This window comes from Anolis sagrei, chromosome 2 (genome assembly GCF_037176765.1).
Source record: "Anolis sagrei isolate rAnoSag1 chromosome 2, rAnoSag1.mat, whole genome shotgun sequence".
In the NCBI taxonomy this organism is placed as follows: Eukaryota; Metazoa; Chordata; class Lepidosauria; order Squamata; family Dactyloidae; genus Anolis; species Anolis sagrei.
This window is the reverse complement of record NC_090022.1, coordinates 105,669,561-105,687,024: the sequence shown is the minus strand read 5'-3', so window position 1 is coordinate 105,687,024 and position 17,464 is coordinate 105,669,561. Positions and strand designations below refer to the sequence as shown.

Sequence of the window (17,464 nt, the reverse complement as noted above, 5' to 3'; positions counted from 1 at the left end):
GGGAATTCAGATAAGCTAGTGTTCATAAATGTTACTGAGACTCTTATCACTTCTGTGGGCTCCTCCATGAAAGTAAATGTTCCTGATGTCTGCTGTATTGGTTGCTGTAATTCTTGTTTCGTTTTACTCTTTTAAAAATAACCAGATGGCATTTCCGATGCATATCTGATACCTTGGACTACTCAGTGACAATTCCCAGCACCAGCAATAACATTCCATTCCTAGGTTGGTGTGTGGCTGTATGGCCATGTTCCTGAAGCATTATCTCCTGATGTTTTGCCTGCATCTGTGGCAGGCATTTTCAGAGGTTGTGAGGTCTGCCATAGATGCAGATGAAACATCAGGAGAGAATGCTTCTGGAACATGGCCATACAGTCTGAAAAACACACGACAACCCAGTGATTCTGGCCATGAAACCTTTGACAATACATTCCATTCCTAGTCAAATTTTTTTTAAAAAAAAACCCTAGGATATATTACAATAAAAAACCCCAAGGAATACTATGATTCAAGACTTGTGATCTCTATCATGTCAGATTCCTTCTTCCTCATTGCTTGGAAGGGCAGCGTAAGCACAACTATTTCCTTATAATTAACATAAAGGATTTTGAAAGCATTGTTCCTTTATAAAGAAGGCATGTTAATACTGGGCCTCACATGTTGAGCCAACAGAACAAAAACACTGATTAGATCTGAATGTTGATTGACTAAATTTCCTTCTGTGTCATGAAATTATAATTAGTCAGGTAGCCAACAATGTTATAAAACTTCCTTCATTTCCACTGCCATTGCCTTTTAAAGGGTCAGATAAAAAGTGAATACCTCAGTAAACTGAGTGGATGATGAGCTCTCTTGCAAGAACTCTCACTTCTTTGTACCAATCCGGAAGATCCCTATCTCTGTGCAAATGATGTGGAAAGGAATCCAAGGGAAAAATTGGATGTGTTCATATACCTTTTTCCACACTGCATCTTGTTCTTATATAATCCCGGTCCTTGGAATTAACTTAATTATGAACACAGTTCTATTACTGAAACCATACAGTAGGTTTGAACTTGACGTGTTTGGTAAATCATTAAAAATAATTCCAACAGAACTTTGTTTTAAAAAAACACAAAGTTTCAAAATCATCGTAAATGAATGGAGAGTATGCAATTCATTATTCATACTTCCACAATGCACGAGAGCAATGCCTTACCCAGCATTACTCTAATACTTTTTCAACAGGACCATTCGAGTGGCTGTTCTTCCTTCCTCTGAAAGCACAAGCTGTTTGTTCCGCACAAGACCCATGGAAACATCAGACAATCTCATATTCAATGAATTGTTTTGTGTTGCAATCCCTCACTCTGTTTTACGACAGAAGACACTAAGAGTTGATGTCTGTGCTGTTGATAAATGCCATCTTGAGGAATCCTTGGTTAGTATTCAATTTTACTCATGTTTTAAAGGCTGGGTCCAGATCTGGATGTGTGGAACTGGTTTAGTAGATTTCAAACCCTCTTCCTTTCCATAGCAACCCCTCCATTGCCTTGAAAATGCTTTACAAAAGGTCAGGATGTCATGCTGAATTGGGCGGGGGGGAGTTGTGGCACAGGATGAGTGGAGATGGGAATCGCTGAATATCTGGCTGACGAGCCTTCAGTGAGTGGAAACCTCCCATTGCTGTAAGACAGGACCTGGGCTAGTACAAGTAGACATGGCTAATACAAGGTCCAAGTCTAAAGCCTTAGTGTTTAGATTTGACATTTTAACTGATAGAAACTAGAGTTTCTATATAGTTTTTAGTTTTAAAAAAAACCTCCACTTGATAATGTGTTTTCACTAAAGATAGAAATAATTGTTTGGGTAAAGCACACATTTTAAGGGAAGGAAAATGCACATGTTGCTGAAGGTTCTGTATTTCTCCCAGCATTTGTTTTTGTTGTCATTCAAATGCTCTGAAGTTGCCCATTGTGGTTTCTAATTTCTTCAGGGAGGTGCACAAATTAGTCTTGCTGAGATTTGCAGATCTGGTGAGAGGTCAACACGCTGGTACAACCTTCTCAGCTATAAATACCTGCAGAGGCAAAGCAGTGAAAATAAGCAAGAGGATCTCTGCTCCAAACTACCCTGTAGTGAAAAAACGGTAAGGGCTGGTGATTAAAGATGTTTCCCACAAGCCTCGGTATGATATGAAAGACTTGCATGGCTAAAATTGAATAACTCAAAGGAAGCATGATGATAGGAGTTTGGCTTGAACTATGCAGCAAGCTGGTAATACACACTTTTCTCAGTTTGGTGAAACTTAATGGACACTAAGAAGTAATAGTATCATTAACTCATTCTCTACAGGACTCTGTATCTGCACTGCTGGAACAGACGGCTGTTGAACTAGAAGCCGTAGAGAAAAAATTAGAAGAAAGCAGAAGCACTTTACTTAGTGGAGAGAGCTGGTGAGTGGCATGGAGCTGTTGTACTGCAGCACTTTGGGGCTATGCCTTCTGTAGCCTTTTATGATTGTGTTAATGAGAACAGGTTTAAATTAAAGGTAGTGCCATGTGGTCAAAGAGTGGTTGTTGTTGTTGTTGTTGTTGTTGTTGTTGTTGTTGAAGTTTCACCCTGCAATAACAAACTCCAGTTGGGAACAAACCTCTCACTGGAAGTGTTTCTATTTCAAACTATTTATCATTATGTAGAAATGAATGTTACAAGCAAGTTCCTGGGGAAAAGAGCTATATGTAGATAGGTTAGTAGTTAAGATTGAAAACAGAGTCAAATAATACTCATATATTTTAGTAATAAAACATATTTCCTCACATCCTAAGACCCATCTCTTTCATATATTTTTTTTGTCGTGTCAGGAGCGACCTGAGAGACTGCAAGTCGCTTCTGGTGTGAGAGAATTGGCCGTCTGCAAAGACGTTGCCCAGGGGGCGCTCGGATGATTTGATGTTTTATCATCCTTGTGGGAGGCTTCTCTCATGTCCCCGCATAAGGAGCAGGAGCTGGTAGAGGGAGCTCATCTGCCTCTTCCCGGATTCGAACCTATGACCTGTCGGTCTTCAGTCCTGCCAGCACAGGGGTTTCTGCGCCACCGGGGGCTCCTTTCATTGACCTGTATAAATTAGATTAAAATTCAGAAATACCCTGAACTATATGACAGGGTGCACTCCTAACTTTTGATCATTTTTGACATAAATTGAATATATGAATCCAATTGCATTGTACTTGCATGTCACATCAAAGCTTATTCCAAACAATTGATATTTGGAAAATGCTGGAACTGGTTTTTTCATGTTCAGGTTTTTTCTGACAGTCCTTTTGTGCTTAAGGTCAAATGAAAAAATTGGCAAGCTAGTCTCTTATTGTCCTTTCTGGCAGCATTTAGATAGGGTGGGTCTTGCACTTCAGTAAAACAGACAGACAATTAGCTCATTCTGAATGCTCTATTGATCACTGTTCAGGCCTTTTTGGGAGACCAGTGTTGCATTTTGGATGGCAGATGCACCCTTGTGTTTTATGTGACATTTTAAATTAAATGGCTTTAATTAGGTGTGAAACATTTGTGACATCCTCATTGATATTGATATGAAGCTTTTCATGCAGTTGAGCTGATAAGTGACAAAATATGGAAGGTTTAATTTTGTTTATGGTTCAGAGCATTTTTATGAACCTCCACATGATTAATGTATGGAATTAATGATTAATGTATGAAATAGATCATGATATAGCTATTAACTCATGTGTGCTGTCACCTGTGTCTGTCTTATTGTAGTGTACCATATTGCAGTATGGCATATCTCTTGTTGCGTGCCTTCCAGTCTTATGACAACTATAGAAAATCTGAGCATACACATTTGCATTCAAGTGTGGGACCTGTGGTGTCTTGGAATACAAATAGCACTGTCAAATACTTCTAAATCTGGTATTTTGAGTGTGTGCTGCATATTTACATACCAGTTTTCTTACATAACAGGCAAGATGAAGAAGATGCTGAGCAAGATGACAACAGTGAAAATGAAGCAGAAGAGGAGGAAGCATTTTATGGGACGAGAACAATATGGGAAGGAGAAGAGACAACATCACCCTTGTCATATGCTGAGCCAGCAGCCATCAAGGTAAAGAAAGCACTAGAAAAGTACAGTTTCTTGTAAGCAGGTGATTACAAGGACAAGCTGACTAAAGCATTGTGCCGTTGCTGCAGTGCCCTTGCTTCCCCTCTAACATGATGAGATTGAGCTTACCTTTTTGTTTTCTGTCAACCTCTACAGTTATATTTTTTACTGGGCTTTAAACTTTGCGTTTAGCCATAGACTCACCAAGGAAATACTAGAATTTTATTTGGTATGATCCCCTTCCCCTCCCTTTGGCATGTAGGGCATAAGAAAGAGAGAGACTTCAGTGGTGTTGGGTCTTGTTTTCAACTGCAGCCTGCAGCTTGTTTGCTGAGATAGTTAAGTTCCCTTTGCACCACCTGTAAATTGCATCCAGGATACTCTTCCCATCATGTGAGCTGTCAGGCTCTGAACCAGATGAAAGTCACAAATACACTGCTAAAAGAGAGCTGCCTCAAATCTTGTTACTGATAGATAGCAAATAATTCCAACAAAGTCTGGTCCTTGGACTTGTCAGATACATTATTGTCAAAGAATGTAGTGTGTCCATAAGTCTTTCTTGGCACAAACCAGTATTTGCATAGGCAAAACCAGGCTATGTTCATGCTTCTCTGCACAGTTATCTGTTTTCTCAAGCAAATTCAAAAAGCTGGTGAACAGGCTTATATTTCCATACTAACAGAATTACCAAGAGAGTTCCTCTTTTATTTCATTGTATTATTTATCTTTGCAAGAATATCCCCTCACCTTAAAGGTGTTCAAGTCAGTAGTAATTTCATCTAACTTCCACACTGTGCTGAGCTCTGCATTTTAAACAAATTAAATACCATGTAAAAAACTGTGATTTTTTTCAGCTTGATGTATGTTTTCATAATCCAGCCCTTGTCCTTCTGCTTACCCTTCTATGATATTGTTTATTTCATTTGATTAATTTATTTCATTTATACTTTGCTTTCTCCCAGCATGGTATCCATAGAGTGAGCTTTGTATTTGGAAGCTTGATGCTGTTGTGTTTCCTTAAGCATCAGTAGCCCTCTGATCCCCAAACCCCTGTTTATGAAGGAAAATGTTAGATTTTATAGGACCCAATTTACACAGAATCAAACACATTTAAAGCATTGAAATGAATAGCTATAAGCTTAAGCAGATATAAGCTGGTATTAATATGTATCTATATGTTCTGTTTCATTCTTTGATTTCTTTTGTGGCTGAATCGTCTAAAACAAAGCTCATCAGTTATGATACCTGCCTGAAATGGCCCCTGGTGTTGGCATAACTGGTGAAGAAATGAGAGGAATCACTAATGCAGGAGATCTTAAAACTGTAATGCAGATTCTTGGTACTTGGGGAAGTCTACTCTAATGCATCTGTGTGTTCCAGGTGGATAAAGAGACCAACACAGAGAGCCTTTCACAATCTTCAACTGTAGTTCGCCCAAAAGATAAAAGAACACCTAATCCTCTACGGACCCCTTTTGTTCGAGGCAGCACTATCATCCGTTCCAAAACCTTTTCTCCAGGACCACAGAGCCAGTATGTGTGTCGGGTAAGGAAAGTAGCAACTGTGGTTGCTTGTCTGTTTCTTCATTTTAATTATTATATGAGAAGTATGTGAGTTGCTCTCTTCAGTTTTTATTAAAGTTTGTGTGCTTTGATATTTCCTAATATGTGATTAAATGCTTCAAGTAGATAAAAACGCTCTTTTAGCGCTAGTGTGCCATGTAAAACAAGAGTGGCTGGCTTTATGGTCTTGAGAAAATACTGTATGCAAACTGCTCCTCTTTCTACATCTAAAGCTGTCAAACAGTCCCCATCCTCACTCAATTGAGTGCACATTTTTATACATATTTCGAAGCCTGTCAAGATTAGTTGGTTTCCATTGAGGAACCCTTTGAAAAAAAAATCTTGAGTGTTTATGTGTCCTGACTGTTGATGTAGATAATCAAGGATGCTTTATTTTATTTTGTTATTTTGCATTAACCACAACATCAAATATAAACAATTAATAAGTAACTTAGATACAGAATAATTCAATGTTCATTCTTTGCACTGATGAAGTTAAAAATGAGGGCCCACATTCTGATGCACAGGAAGGCTATTTAGTTTGCTCAGCAAAGCATTTAAAGGAATGTACCACTGAAGCCTCTGCTGGTTAATGTATTGCATACAACTATTTCTGTTGAATTCTTCGTTGCTAAGCCACTGTCTCCTCAAGGTGACTGCATGACTGCAATGAAAAACAGACTCTGTGGGTAACTTAGAACTGTGCAGTTTTCAAAGCTGAAGAAAACTTGCTTGTGCATAAGTGACCGGTCATCCGAGGGCCTTGACCTAATTTCAGGAGCCCCTCAGCCCTCTGCAAATGATCAGTTCAGGCCTTTGACAAGAGCACTTTGACCCTTCCCTGGAAGCCTGCTGAGTGAGAAAGAAAAGGGAGATAAAGGGAAGGGCACACACCTGCTTCTTACTCAGCTGCATTCAGCTTGGGACTTCGACCCCTCCCACTGGCAACATCTCTGTTTCCCCTCCTTGCTCCCTAAACCAATATAACAATGCAGCTTTCCTAACAAAAAGGCTGCTTGCCCTGATGTATAACATTGCCTGTCTTTATGCAACAAAGGTCCAGTTCAAATGTGTAGTTGCACTTGCTTGGGATGTTGTTTCCTGACAACCAAATAGCTTGCCCAACCAATCCAAGTTTAAATCTAAGTCTTATTTATAATGTTTGTTAGGAAATTAGCAGCTCTGACACACAGCTTAAGAGTAATAAATACCTGCCTGCAGAGGATCCAAATATGTATACAGGCAGTCCCTAAGTTACAAACTTCCAATTTACATACAACTCCTAGTTACAAACAGGGGTGAGAAAACAGGAAGTTAGAAGTAATCTGCCCCTAGGAAGGGAAATTTGTTCTTGTAATGGGGATCTTGGGTAAAGGAGTCTTCACAAAAGCTTTCCCATCAATCCTTGTTTCCATGACAACCCAACATTTTCAAAATCCAATTGTCACAGGGACAGAAATTGAGGTGAATTCTTCTGAAGAGGGGCACAGACAGCAAAACAACTGTTCCCTATGCAATCCGAAACAAAAACAAACACAAATTTTTGAATGGAGTTACACTTAAAAGATGTATCTGTTACAATTTACATACAAATTTAACTTAAGAACAGGCCTATAAACTCTTATCTTGTGTGTTACCCAGGGACTGCCTGTACTTTGTTCTCTGAATTTTAGGAAATTTACTGATTCCAGCTCAAAGATTGTTGTTGCATTATTCATCCGCTGGAGCCTCTCAAGAGTTATCTCTACTGCCAGGAGGTTTTTATTGAATGAAATACAGAAAAAATAACCTGTTGTACATGATGGAACATCGCTAGAAAATAACAACTGACTCAGTTGTGCGTACTGTAGAATTTTATTTTAAAAGTTACAAATGTAGGTGATACGCAGAACGCACATATTTTTCCGTCTCTCCTATACTGGAAAAGGAATTCAAGCCCCAAACCTGCATACTTAATATGACTACAGTGAGGACCTGAACCAGATGAAAATGATTCTCTATTGCTTTCTTCAAGCCTAACATTTGAGCAAAGCAGCAAATAGCAAATCACATCGGTGAGACCTCTGATAACTGTATTGCAACTCAATGATGAAGTGCTTCCCAAAAAGACTGTCTCTTTTATAGAGGGAGGAAGATACAGAGGAAAGTAATGAGAAGTTTGGTACCATTATGATTTCAGACTGCATCATATGTGGCCAAGCGTGAATGGATCCAGCGCATTGCAGTTATGTATGTTCAGGGCCACTTCTTTGATGAAATTGTTATTCATAATTAATTAGTTCCAGGAGATAAAGAGAGACTATAAATAACCACTCTTTAGTGCTAGTCAGTGAAGCAAGACAAGGAAAACACGCTGTCAGGAAGTTCCTTTCATGAAGCAAGGGCTGGCTGATTGTGCTGAGGAACAAGGTGTTCCATCTGCCCATCAGGGCTGCCTATTGCTTGGTTGAATCACAACAAGACCTGATACACTTAGTGCTTCCCAATCCAGATACTGACAGACTCACCAGCTATCCATTTTCCCTTGTGATTTAGCTGCAAGTTGAACTTTCCACAATAGACTTAGACCTCTAAATTGCATCTTTTTTTTTTTAAAGGACAAGCCTTTTGGCATCAGGCCATGAAACAAATAGCACATGACAGGGGCATTCAGGCATAGCAAGATAAATGGATGGCTCTGTACAGAGAACTGGGGAAGCACTGAAGGGTTACTGCATCTTGCTTCATTTACCTGTTTTGAATGCAATGCAGTGTGCCTTTTTTTAAAAAGGAGGCTTTTAAAAATTAAAATACTATTTGTCTGGTAGGTGAAACCTTGGGGATAGGAAGAGAGAAGTGTGAATCTATTTCCTCCTTTTCTAGTCCTTTTAGGTTAGACAGTTCCTTAAATCACTAAAAGCCTTTTGGAAAGAGGGCAAAGAAACTTAGTATAGGTTGCAAGGCACACACAAAAAAATTCATAGATTCAAAGTGCGTCTCTTATAATCAGCCACAGGAAAGCTAGGGAGTGGGATTCAAGGAATGCAAAACTCTTATTGTTTACTGCTGTCCTAAATGGACTGCATAAATATTTATGGATTGTACCACTTTCAAGTATACAGATTGGTTATATTCTTAACTCTGAAACTAAGACTGAGATCCTACTGCTGGACTGGTATAGAAACGTTGAGGAAATCAAGAGAGTAGATGAAAGTGATAATAGGTGGGCAGAGAAGAAAGCAGTGGTAGGAACATGTGCTTGAACTCTCTTTTCCATGAATATTTAGCTGCAGGGGTTGGGGCAATCCATAAAACTAGCTAAGGCTGTATAGGAAAATCACTGCTGTCCTCCTTCTGTGAGGGCATTTTCAAACCTCTTGGATAAGGGTCACGTCTGGATCATTCTTTGGCATAAGAGATCTGTCACAATTTAAGGCACACATGTCAAATGCAAGGCCTAAGGCAAAAATAACCTGCCCTCTCTCCTCAAAGAGACTCAGGGAAATTTTACAGAAATAACAAAATGGCAAACATTCATTGCCAAAAACCAAATAGTCAATCAAAGCAAAAACTTAAAGTAAACTCAATATATTTGATGTGGGCAAAACGTCAGGAAAGAATACTTCTGGAACATGGCTGTACAGCCCTGAAAACTCACAGCAACCCATTGATTCCATCCATGACAGCCTTCGACAACATACTCAATATAACTTATAAACACTCAAAAACAAAGGTCAAACTAAATAAACATAATAGACACAAAAAGTCAAAACAATTAATAAATGAATTTGATAGTTTTGAGTTAAGGCATTCAAGATGTGTAGTACAGGCTCTCTTGGATAATGATTTGCTAGGGTATGAGAAGTTGCCTTGGTAATGGTTAGAACCTTAAATTAATACATGAACGATGTGCAGTGTGGGCATATAAGAAGCTGCTTTTGTCAAGCTATGGCTCAGCATTGTGTGTTTCAAAGGTAGCCAATTTCCGAGGGGAGGGGAAAATTCAAGATGGCACTGGGTTCCACTGAATCCATCTGTAGCTGGTGCAAAAACCAATTAATAATTCATCTTTATAATAAGGGGCAAGGTTAGTGCATACCTTGTTTTCATTCTTGATAGCATTTCTCTGATGCCATTGTGAAGACAATAATTTGCTCTATTCCCTAGTTCCTTCCATTGCCTTTGTCATGATCATTCTGGCATGTTCTTCTCTCAAAGGAATGAGCTTCTTCCAGAAAACAGATGAATAATCATTCAGTATCAGCGATAACAGCTTGCTCACTGCCTGTTGTTCATTTCTCTTTTCAGCTTAATCGCAGTGATAGTGACAGTTCAACATTGTCTAAGAAACCGCCCTTTGTTCGGAACGCTGTGGAGAGGCGAAGCGTCAGGATGAAAAGGGTAAATACTTCCCTGACATGCTGTCTTCTTTTTCTTATTTCTATTCTTTTACATTTTTAATTAAGAGGTTTATCAGTTGCACCCCCCTGCCTGCTGTGTGATATATAACAACATTTCAAGAAGTCTTTTTAAAAAACCTTTATCACATAAAAATACAGGAATAAACACAACATGTCTCATGAAAACCTTTCATTTATTTTTTTAAAAAATACCATATGTGATTTTGTAAGATAACATAAATTTCCAAGATTTTTGTCATTTATGAGTAACAATACGGAAATGTGTAAAATATTTTAATGGTATAATACTAATGAAATAACTATTTTAATGAGATAGATGTGATTCATGGGCTAAACACAGGTTTTGAATATTTGGGAGGATATTAGATAAAGATACCCACATTTCATCATCAAACATTCTTAGGTTTCCGTGTTTCAGTTGTATTGCTAATTTCACATAGACTCAGGTTTCTTGTTACTTTTGTGTGACATAATGTATATACTGCAGATGACACAAAGATGTTGCGACACAGTTTGGAAAGCTCTGAATTAAAGGATCACCATAGTAGTAGTAGTAGTAGTAGTAGTAGTAGTAGTAGTAGTATAGTGTTTCCATGCATTCCACCCCTGAAGTGCTGCACTAATTTTGCATATTACATATTCCCAGCAAGAATTCTTGAAATGGTTCACTGTCAGTCACAATTTATGTATCTTAAGGTTTCTGTGCCAAGGGTAATGTCATTGCAAGGCATATAGCATGTAGTTCTGAATTGTTTTGGAAACTTTTGTAAAATGAGGAAGCTAGAAGAATGATTACAGGGATATTATTTTGCGGTTGATTTTAGCTACTACATGTTTAATATTTTAAAATCTTACTTTAAAGAATTGGTCAACTCAACATATTAGTAAAACATTTTTCCCTTTCAGTCTTCTGTTAAAAGCATTGGACATGAGCGTCTCATCCGTACTTCTCTGGATCTGGAACTGGACTTGCAGGCTTCAAAAACGTGGCACAGCCAACTGGTGCAGGAAATCTCAGTTCTTAAACAACTGAAGGAGCAATTAGAACAAGCTCAAAATCAGGGGCAAAAGGAACTACCACAGTGCATAGATGAGGATGAACGATTTCGAATTTTGATGAGGCTGGTGGAGAAGCAGGTAAATGTTTTGGGGACCATGGGCTGATGGTTATTCCCAAATTATCAGGATAACAGTAGGATACAGTACTTGGTTATTTTAAAAATGCTTTTCTACTTGTACTAAAATTTCTTTTGATCTTTTGGAAGGTTTTGCAGCATTATCACTTTTAGTTGGCTTTAAAGCATATTCTGACTCCTCAATAGGTCTAGCCAGAATAAAAGAGTGACCGTTTCCTGCACACTTTAGCTCCATATTAGTATAACACATGGCTTGATGAAGCAGCTCATTCACTTGGATAAGAATGCCCTAAAAGCAATTTGTACTTCCATGGGCGTACACAAGGCAAACTTATATGGGCTGTCTTGTCCTATGGTCAAGAAAGTAATATCTGACAAGATTGTATGTCTGATGATGTTAACTGCTTTGGGTAAAGCCAGCAAAGAGGTAGAATATATATGGCTATAAGGAGGGCCCTTTTGCACTACGTATTTATATTTAGCTTCCTAATCCTCTCCTCGTTGACACATAAAAGTGTACTACTTGCAGACCTAATTACCTATTTTCTATCCAATGATACTTAGCATAAAACAAAGTTTCTTTCCCATACATAAGCCCATTCCTTGCTGCTTGGAAAAAAATACTCTTACCCCCAGCGGAATCAGAGTAACATGTCAGTTAACAATACATGAAATAATAATAATAATAATAATAATAATAATAATAATAATAAGGAAAGCCAAGAACCTGCTTTAATTGAAGTCAATAATCGGAAACTTCTCAAAGCACAGCAGACAAAGAACCAGTACAAGAAAACTGCACTCCAAACCAGAGCTGACAGCTGGCACAACAAAGCATTGCATGGGCAGTTCCTTGAGAAGATTGAAGGAAAAGTTGACAAGGAGTAGACCTGGTTATGGCTCACGAATGGAACCCTGAAGAAGGAGACAGAAGGCCTGATTCTTGCAGCCCTGGAGCTAGCCATCAGAACCAATGCAATTAAGGCCAGGATTGAAAAATCAACGGATGACCCAAAATGCAGACTGTGCAAGGAAGCTAATGAAACCATAGACCATATTCTCAGCTGTTGCAAGAAAATCGCACAGACGGACTACAAATAAAGACACAACTCTGTGGCTCAAATGATTCAATGGAACTTATGTCACAAGTACCACCTGCCAGCAGTAAAGAATTGGTGGGATCATAAACCCGCAAAGGTCATGGAAAATGAACACGCAAAAATACTGTGGGACTTTCGAATCCAGACTGACAAAGTTTTGGAACACAATACACCAAACATCACGATTGTGGAAATGAAAAAAGGCTGGATTATTGATGTCGCCATACCAGGTGATAGCTGAATTGAGGAAAAACAACAGGGAAAACTTAGCCGCTATCAAGACCTCAAAATTGAACTGCAAAGGCTCTGGCATAAACCAGCACAGGTGGTCCCAGTGGTCATCAGCACACTGGGTGCCATGCCAAAAGATCTCAGCCGGCATTTGGAAACAATAAACATCAGCAAAATCACGATCTGTCAATTGCAAAAGACCACCTTACTTGGATGTGCGTGTATCATTGGAAAATACATCACACAGTCCTAGACGCTTAGGGAGTGTTCGACTTGTGATTTTGTGATACGAAATCCAGCATTTAGATCTCGTTTGCTGTGACATACTATGCTTTTGTGTCAGTAAAATAATAATAATAATAATAATAATAATAATAATAATAATAATCTTTATTTATACCCCGCCACCATCACCCCAAAGGGGACTCGGGACAGCTTACATGAGGCCACGCCCATCAATACAGAAATACAATATAACACAAAAAGGCCTGTTGAATAACATCAATAACATCAATACTCCAATCTTTGTATTTCCCTTTTCATCCCTTTAAAATCCATATTCACCTAGGTTAGTGTCCAGTTTGTGTTGTACTGTTTATCCTAGATATTGAATACATAGTTGCAAAAATCATAATGTAGGCATCATATATTAGCCATAATGCTAGATTTGACTCTGGATAATGTGGTTTTAATAATTGTTTTAATACTGTTGTTGTTTTTGTTTGGATTTTAATTGCTTATGTTCATTTTATTGTATTTATATGTATGTATGGCAACAAATTGCTGCCTTTTGTGAGCCGTTCTGATCCCCCTGTGGGGTTGAGAAGGGTGGGATATAAATGTAGTAAATAAATAAATAACATCTAGACCCACAACATGTTTGTGGGGACTTTTGATTTTACCCAAACTCTGTGGATTGGGAACTGGGTGGCATTCTACTGCTTTCACCCTCATTTACCTCTGTAGTCGATCACATGAGTGCAGTAATAGGATCAATCTGACATTTGCTAGTTCTAATGCTTATCAGTGTCCCTAGCATATTTATGGGAACAATGGTGGCCGTAACATTGCTTAAGCTGTCCCTATCTTTTTACAACACATGTGTTTTATGGCTCTACATAAATCAGTCTTACCTGATCGCTCTCTGTTGAACATGGAAATGAAGTTCTTTGTCTTAGAGAAAAAAATGTCAGATGAAACAAAAAGCAATTGTGTACTTATTGAAATGAATGTTTCCATTCCTCATTTTCTTAGATGGAAAAAGTTGCATGTAAATGTGAGCAGAAGGCAGATAAAATGATGAAAGCAGCTGCTAAAGATGTGCACAGGCTGCGAGGTCAGAGTCGAAAGGAACCCCTGGAGGTGCAATCATTCAGGTAGGAAAACACATTGCATGCTTTATTTAAATGCAAGATTTACTGCTTTTTATATAACCTCATTTATCAACACCATAAAAATCTGTAACTGTAGGAAAACATTAGTCACACTTATTGTCATGGCCATTTTCTGACAATAAGTGACAACCTTGCATGGCGTTTTCTTCTTTAAAAGGCCTCTCCTGTGATGTCCTTATCAGGCATTTACAGAATACATGCCTCGTGTTTTCAGGTACCTTTGTTTAAAATGAAAGACTTACCTAGAACACTCTTGTGTGCTTACCAAACAGAAAACAGTGAGCTTTGCTAAAATGCCTTTCACCATGGTTGCCATTCATTAAAATTGAAATATATTGACTTCCTTCATCTTGAATTACTGTCTCTAAAGGATAGCTGTCTTACACTGTTGCCGATAAAAGAGGGAACGGTCTTGTGCCTCGCTAAGACAAGAATATAATTACTGTCAGTGTCTTCTGCACCAATTTTAGCACTAATCCAGCTGCTTAAATAAATAATAGCTAACAGTAAATAGTTTTAGAGAAAACCTATGTGAGTGCTACAATCTGCTAGTTGTGATACAAAGCGTGCTCTCTATTCATATCATTGTTCCTTCAATACCCACAATGGAGCCCAAGCCAGCACTGGAATTGTATGATATTCTTCCTCTTTCCCCTCCTCTAATCAGTTGAGGGTATACACCCTGCCAATATAAAAATGAAGGTCATAGTTACACTGCTTTCTCTTGTTAACTGTAATGTAACTTAATTGTGCCTTAATTATTGGAAAGGGGATTGATAGAAGTAATTTAATTGTCTATTTACAAACTCTGGTGGAAACTAACTAGTCATAAATAGGTTTTTCTTTTGCCTCTTGAGTTTTAAAGTGTCTTAATCTCATTAACAATCATATTTGTGTGTTTTTTTGTAGAGAGAAAATGGCTTTTTTCACGCGACCAAGGATGAACATTCCAGCTCTTTCTGCAGATGATGTTTAATGTCTATTTAAGTATTTCTTTCTCCAACCACTTCAAAAAATGTAATTTCATTTCACTGAAGTTTATTTATGTATGTGGCATTACAAAGGTACCAAGTCATTTGTACATTGATGCTTTATTAGCTCCGTGTAGAGACTTGTAGGTTTTCCCACTCACTGCAAATGCCAGCATTAAAATTAGATAAGTACATAGTTTGTATATTTAGCATATTTTTGGGAAGATTTTTTAAAATATGAACAAATATGGCTCAAAATGTTGTTTAAATAAGATTCTGTTTTAGACTTTTTGTACAGCTCTCCTTTTTTAAAGATATTTTACCACAATAAAACTTGAATCTGAAGGAGCATCAATCCAGTGATTCTAAAAACGTAACCCCACTCTTATAAGTAGCTATTGTGATCTTAAATATTTTTATACAAAGTAGAGGATGAAAAGAAGCCATTTGTTTTGTAAAGAGCTGCAGACAAGTGCTCTGTGAGCTATGAAACACTTCCATTTCCTCCTTAGTCATAAAATGGGTGTGGAGTTCAAAATGCCTGCTGCACTTTAATTTGGAGGTTGTTACTTCGGCTCATTGTGTATTTGACCTGAAAACGTCCCAAAAGCCCAGTGAACCCTCTGCTACAGGGAGAGAGCTGCAGGGGCATGCATTAAAGTTAACGTATCTGACCATTCCTACTTTAAAAAAATCATTGTGTTTTCTAAAAGAAAGCAATCCTTATATAATTCTACTAATTTAGAAAGAGCAGCAACATTTTTTTTTGAAAAATGTTTTTTAAAAAACCAGAGTATTCTGACAATAATGTTATCTTGAGCTGTCTAGCATACTGAAAAAAGTCTGATTATTTCTCCTCTCCTTATTGGGAATGGAACAACTAAATTGAAGTGGTTTTCCTCCTACCACTTTTGTAAATTTCTAATAAACATGCAACAAAGCCTTGTCTAATAGTAATACTGTAACTGTGTCTATAAGCCATAGTTTACTGTCCTGTTAGTTTTTGGATTTTCATATCCACCTCGTCAACCTTAGTAATCTATCTGTTGTATCTGTGTTAACACGCAAGCACTCCTTTGTTTGCAGACTCACTTTTAGATGTACATGAATAGAAGTAACGTGCATGCGCACAAACGCAGACTATTCAGGCAGTATATCCTAGAGACACAGAGTTGGAAGAGATCACAAGGGCCATCCAGTCCAACCCCATTCTACCAGGCAGAAACACACAAAGCACCCCTAACACATGGCCATCCAGCCTCTGCTTAGAAACCTAGAGAAAGCTTTCTGCCTGGTACAAGTCTTAGAAGAATGAACTAGGCTGTGTGCTTTTGTAGCACTAGTCTCTTGATAAAACTGGTGTACCTAAAACAAGTTGGATCTAGAGAAGCACCAGTGGAAAGGAGCAGGCAGAGGTTCTCTCCCATGCCTTTGTCTTGTTTGAGGTATATTATGCAACCCTCCTTGGAACTAATAATCCTCTCTCAAAAAGATATTCCACCTTGACATGAAGCAATTCATTTTCCCTCTCTACTCCAGAATCTGCCCCATTCAGGAGGTCCCCTGACCAATGAGAGATGTTCCAAGGAGCTGCTGGGAGGAGGAGAGGTGTGAGGTTCTGCCCATGCCCTGCAACCAGCAATTCTCTTAATCTGAGCCGCATGCCTTTTAGATATCATGTTAACTATGTTCCATCCAAGTAATATCTGGTTATTTTTTTCTCCTCTTGTGAGAAGCAGAGGTGGAGAAGGGTCTGGGTTTCATACTGGGCTGAGTCTCTTGGATTGTAAAGCTTGTCCCTTCACCAGCAGTCCTTGCCTCTCAGGTTCCCTTTTCCTTCAACTGTTGCCAATTCAAGAGCAGAGAACAGCAGGCACAGGAAGACCAAGGCCTTAAAGGTCCACAAACCAGGATGCACCTTCAGGAGGAAAGCTGACAAGTGTTTTAAAACTGGAATTCTCTTGAGATGTACATATTTGTTTTTCATGTATAAAACACTTTAATAGGCCAGCACTAAATGACTGAATTTATATCTATTTTAAATTTTGTCAGGATTAACAAATTAAAATTGCTATAGAAATTTACATGCCTAACTGCTGTGTCTTTTCTGTCTGTGCATAGGAAAGTTTTATTCAGAACGTTATCAGTGCATATGGTCACAGATATATACACCTATATTGACTTTTTAAACTTCCACATTTTGCGTTAGGGAAAGAACGTTCTTCGGGAGGTCTAAGAAGTTTCGTGAAGTGGAATCATAAATCCATGTGATTTTGAAAACATTTTGGTCATTTTAATGGGGATTTATTCTAGAAAGATATACTTGCCTCCTGGGATGTTTCCTTTTAGTGCAATAATTGTTCCCAGAGCATTCTGATACTTTGTTTTAAATGCCAAGATTGGCCTTTGTTGCCTTATTAATCCAAGTACAGTACTACAATTCAGACATTACTATTTACATTTATTGAGTCAAGCAAGCATCCAACCAGAACAAAGTGAGCAAACCTTCCCATCTTCTGAAGCGAGGTCTTCGAAGCTACTTACTTACTTACTTACTTACTTAGCCGATCCCT

At 38.3% G+C, this 17,464-nt stretch overlaps 1 protein-coding gene across 1 annotated transcript in view; it reads left to right on the top strand.

Moving 5' to 3' along the window:
* Positions 1 to 16,975, top strand: part of WWC1 (WW and C2 domain containing 1) — a 106,548-nt gene extending 89,573 nt beyond the window's left edge. The window contains exons 15-23 of the mRNA XM_060765007.2: positions 1,228 to 1,420; positions 1,976 to 2,128; positions 2,335 to 2,435; positions 3,959 to 4,100; positions 5,478 to 5,642; positions 9,947 to 10,039; positions 10,966 to 11,196; positions 13,781 to 13,902; positions 14,830 to 16,975. Of these exons, the coding sequence (XP_060620990.2) occupies positions 1,228 to 1,420; positions 1,976 to 2,128; positions 2,335 to 2,435; positions 3,959 to 4,100; positions 5,478 to 5,642; positions 9,947 to 10,039; positions 10,966 to 11,196; positions 13,781 to 13,902; positions 14,830 to 14,896 (1,267 nt within the window). The 3' untranslated portion in view covers positions 14,897 to 16,975. The remainder of the gene's footprint in view (positions 1 to 1,227; positions 1,421 to 1,975; positions 2,129 to 2,334; positions 2,436 to 3,958; positions 4,101 to 5,477; positions 5,643 to 9,946; positions 10,040 to 10,965; positions 11,197 to 13,780; positions 13,903 to 14,829) is intronic.
* Positions 16,976 to 17,464: the final 489 nt, after the last annotated feature.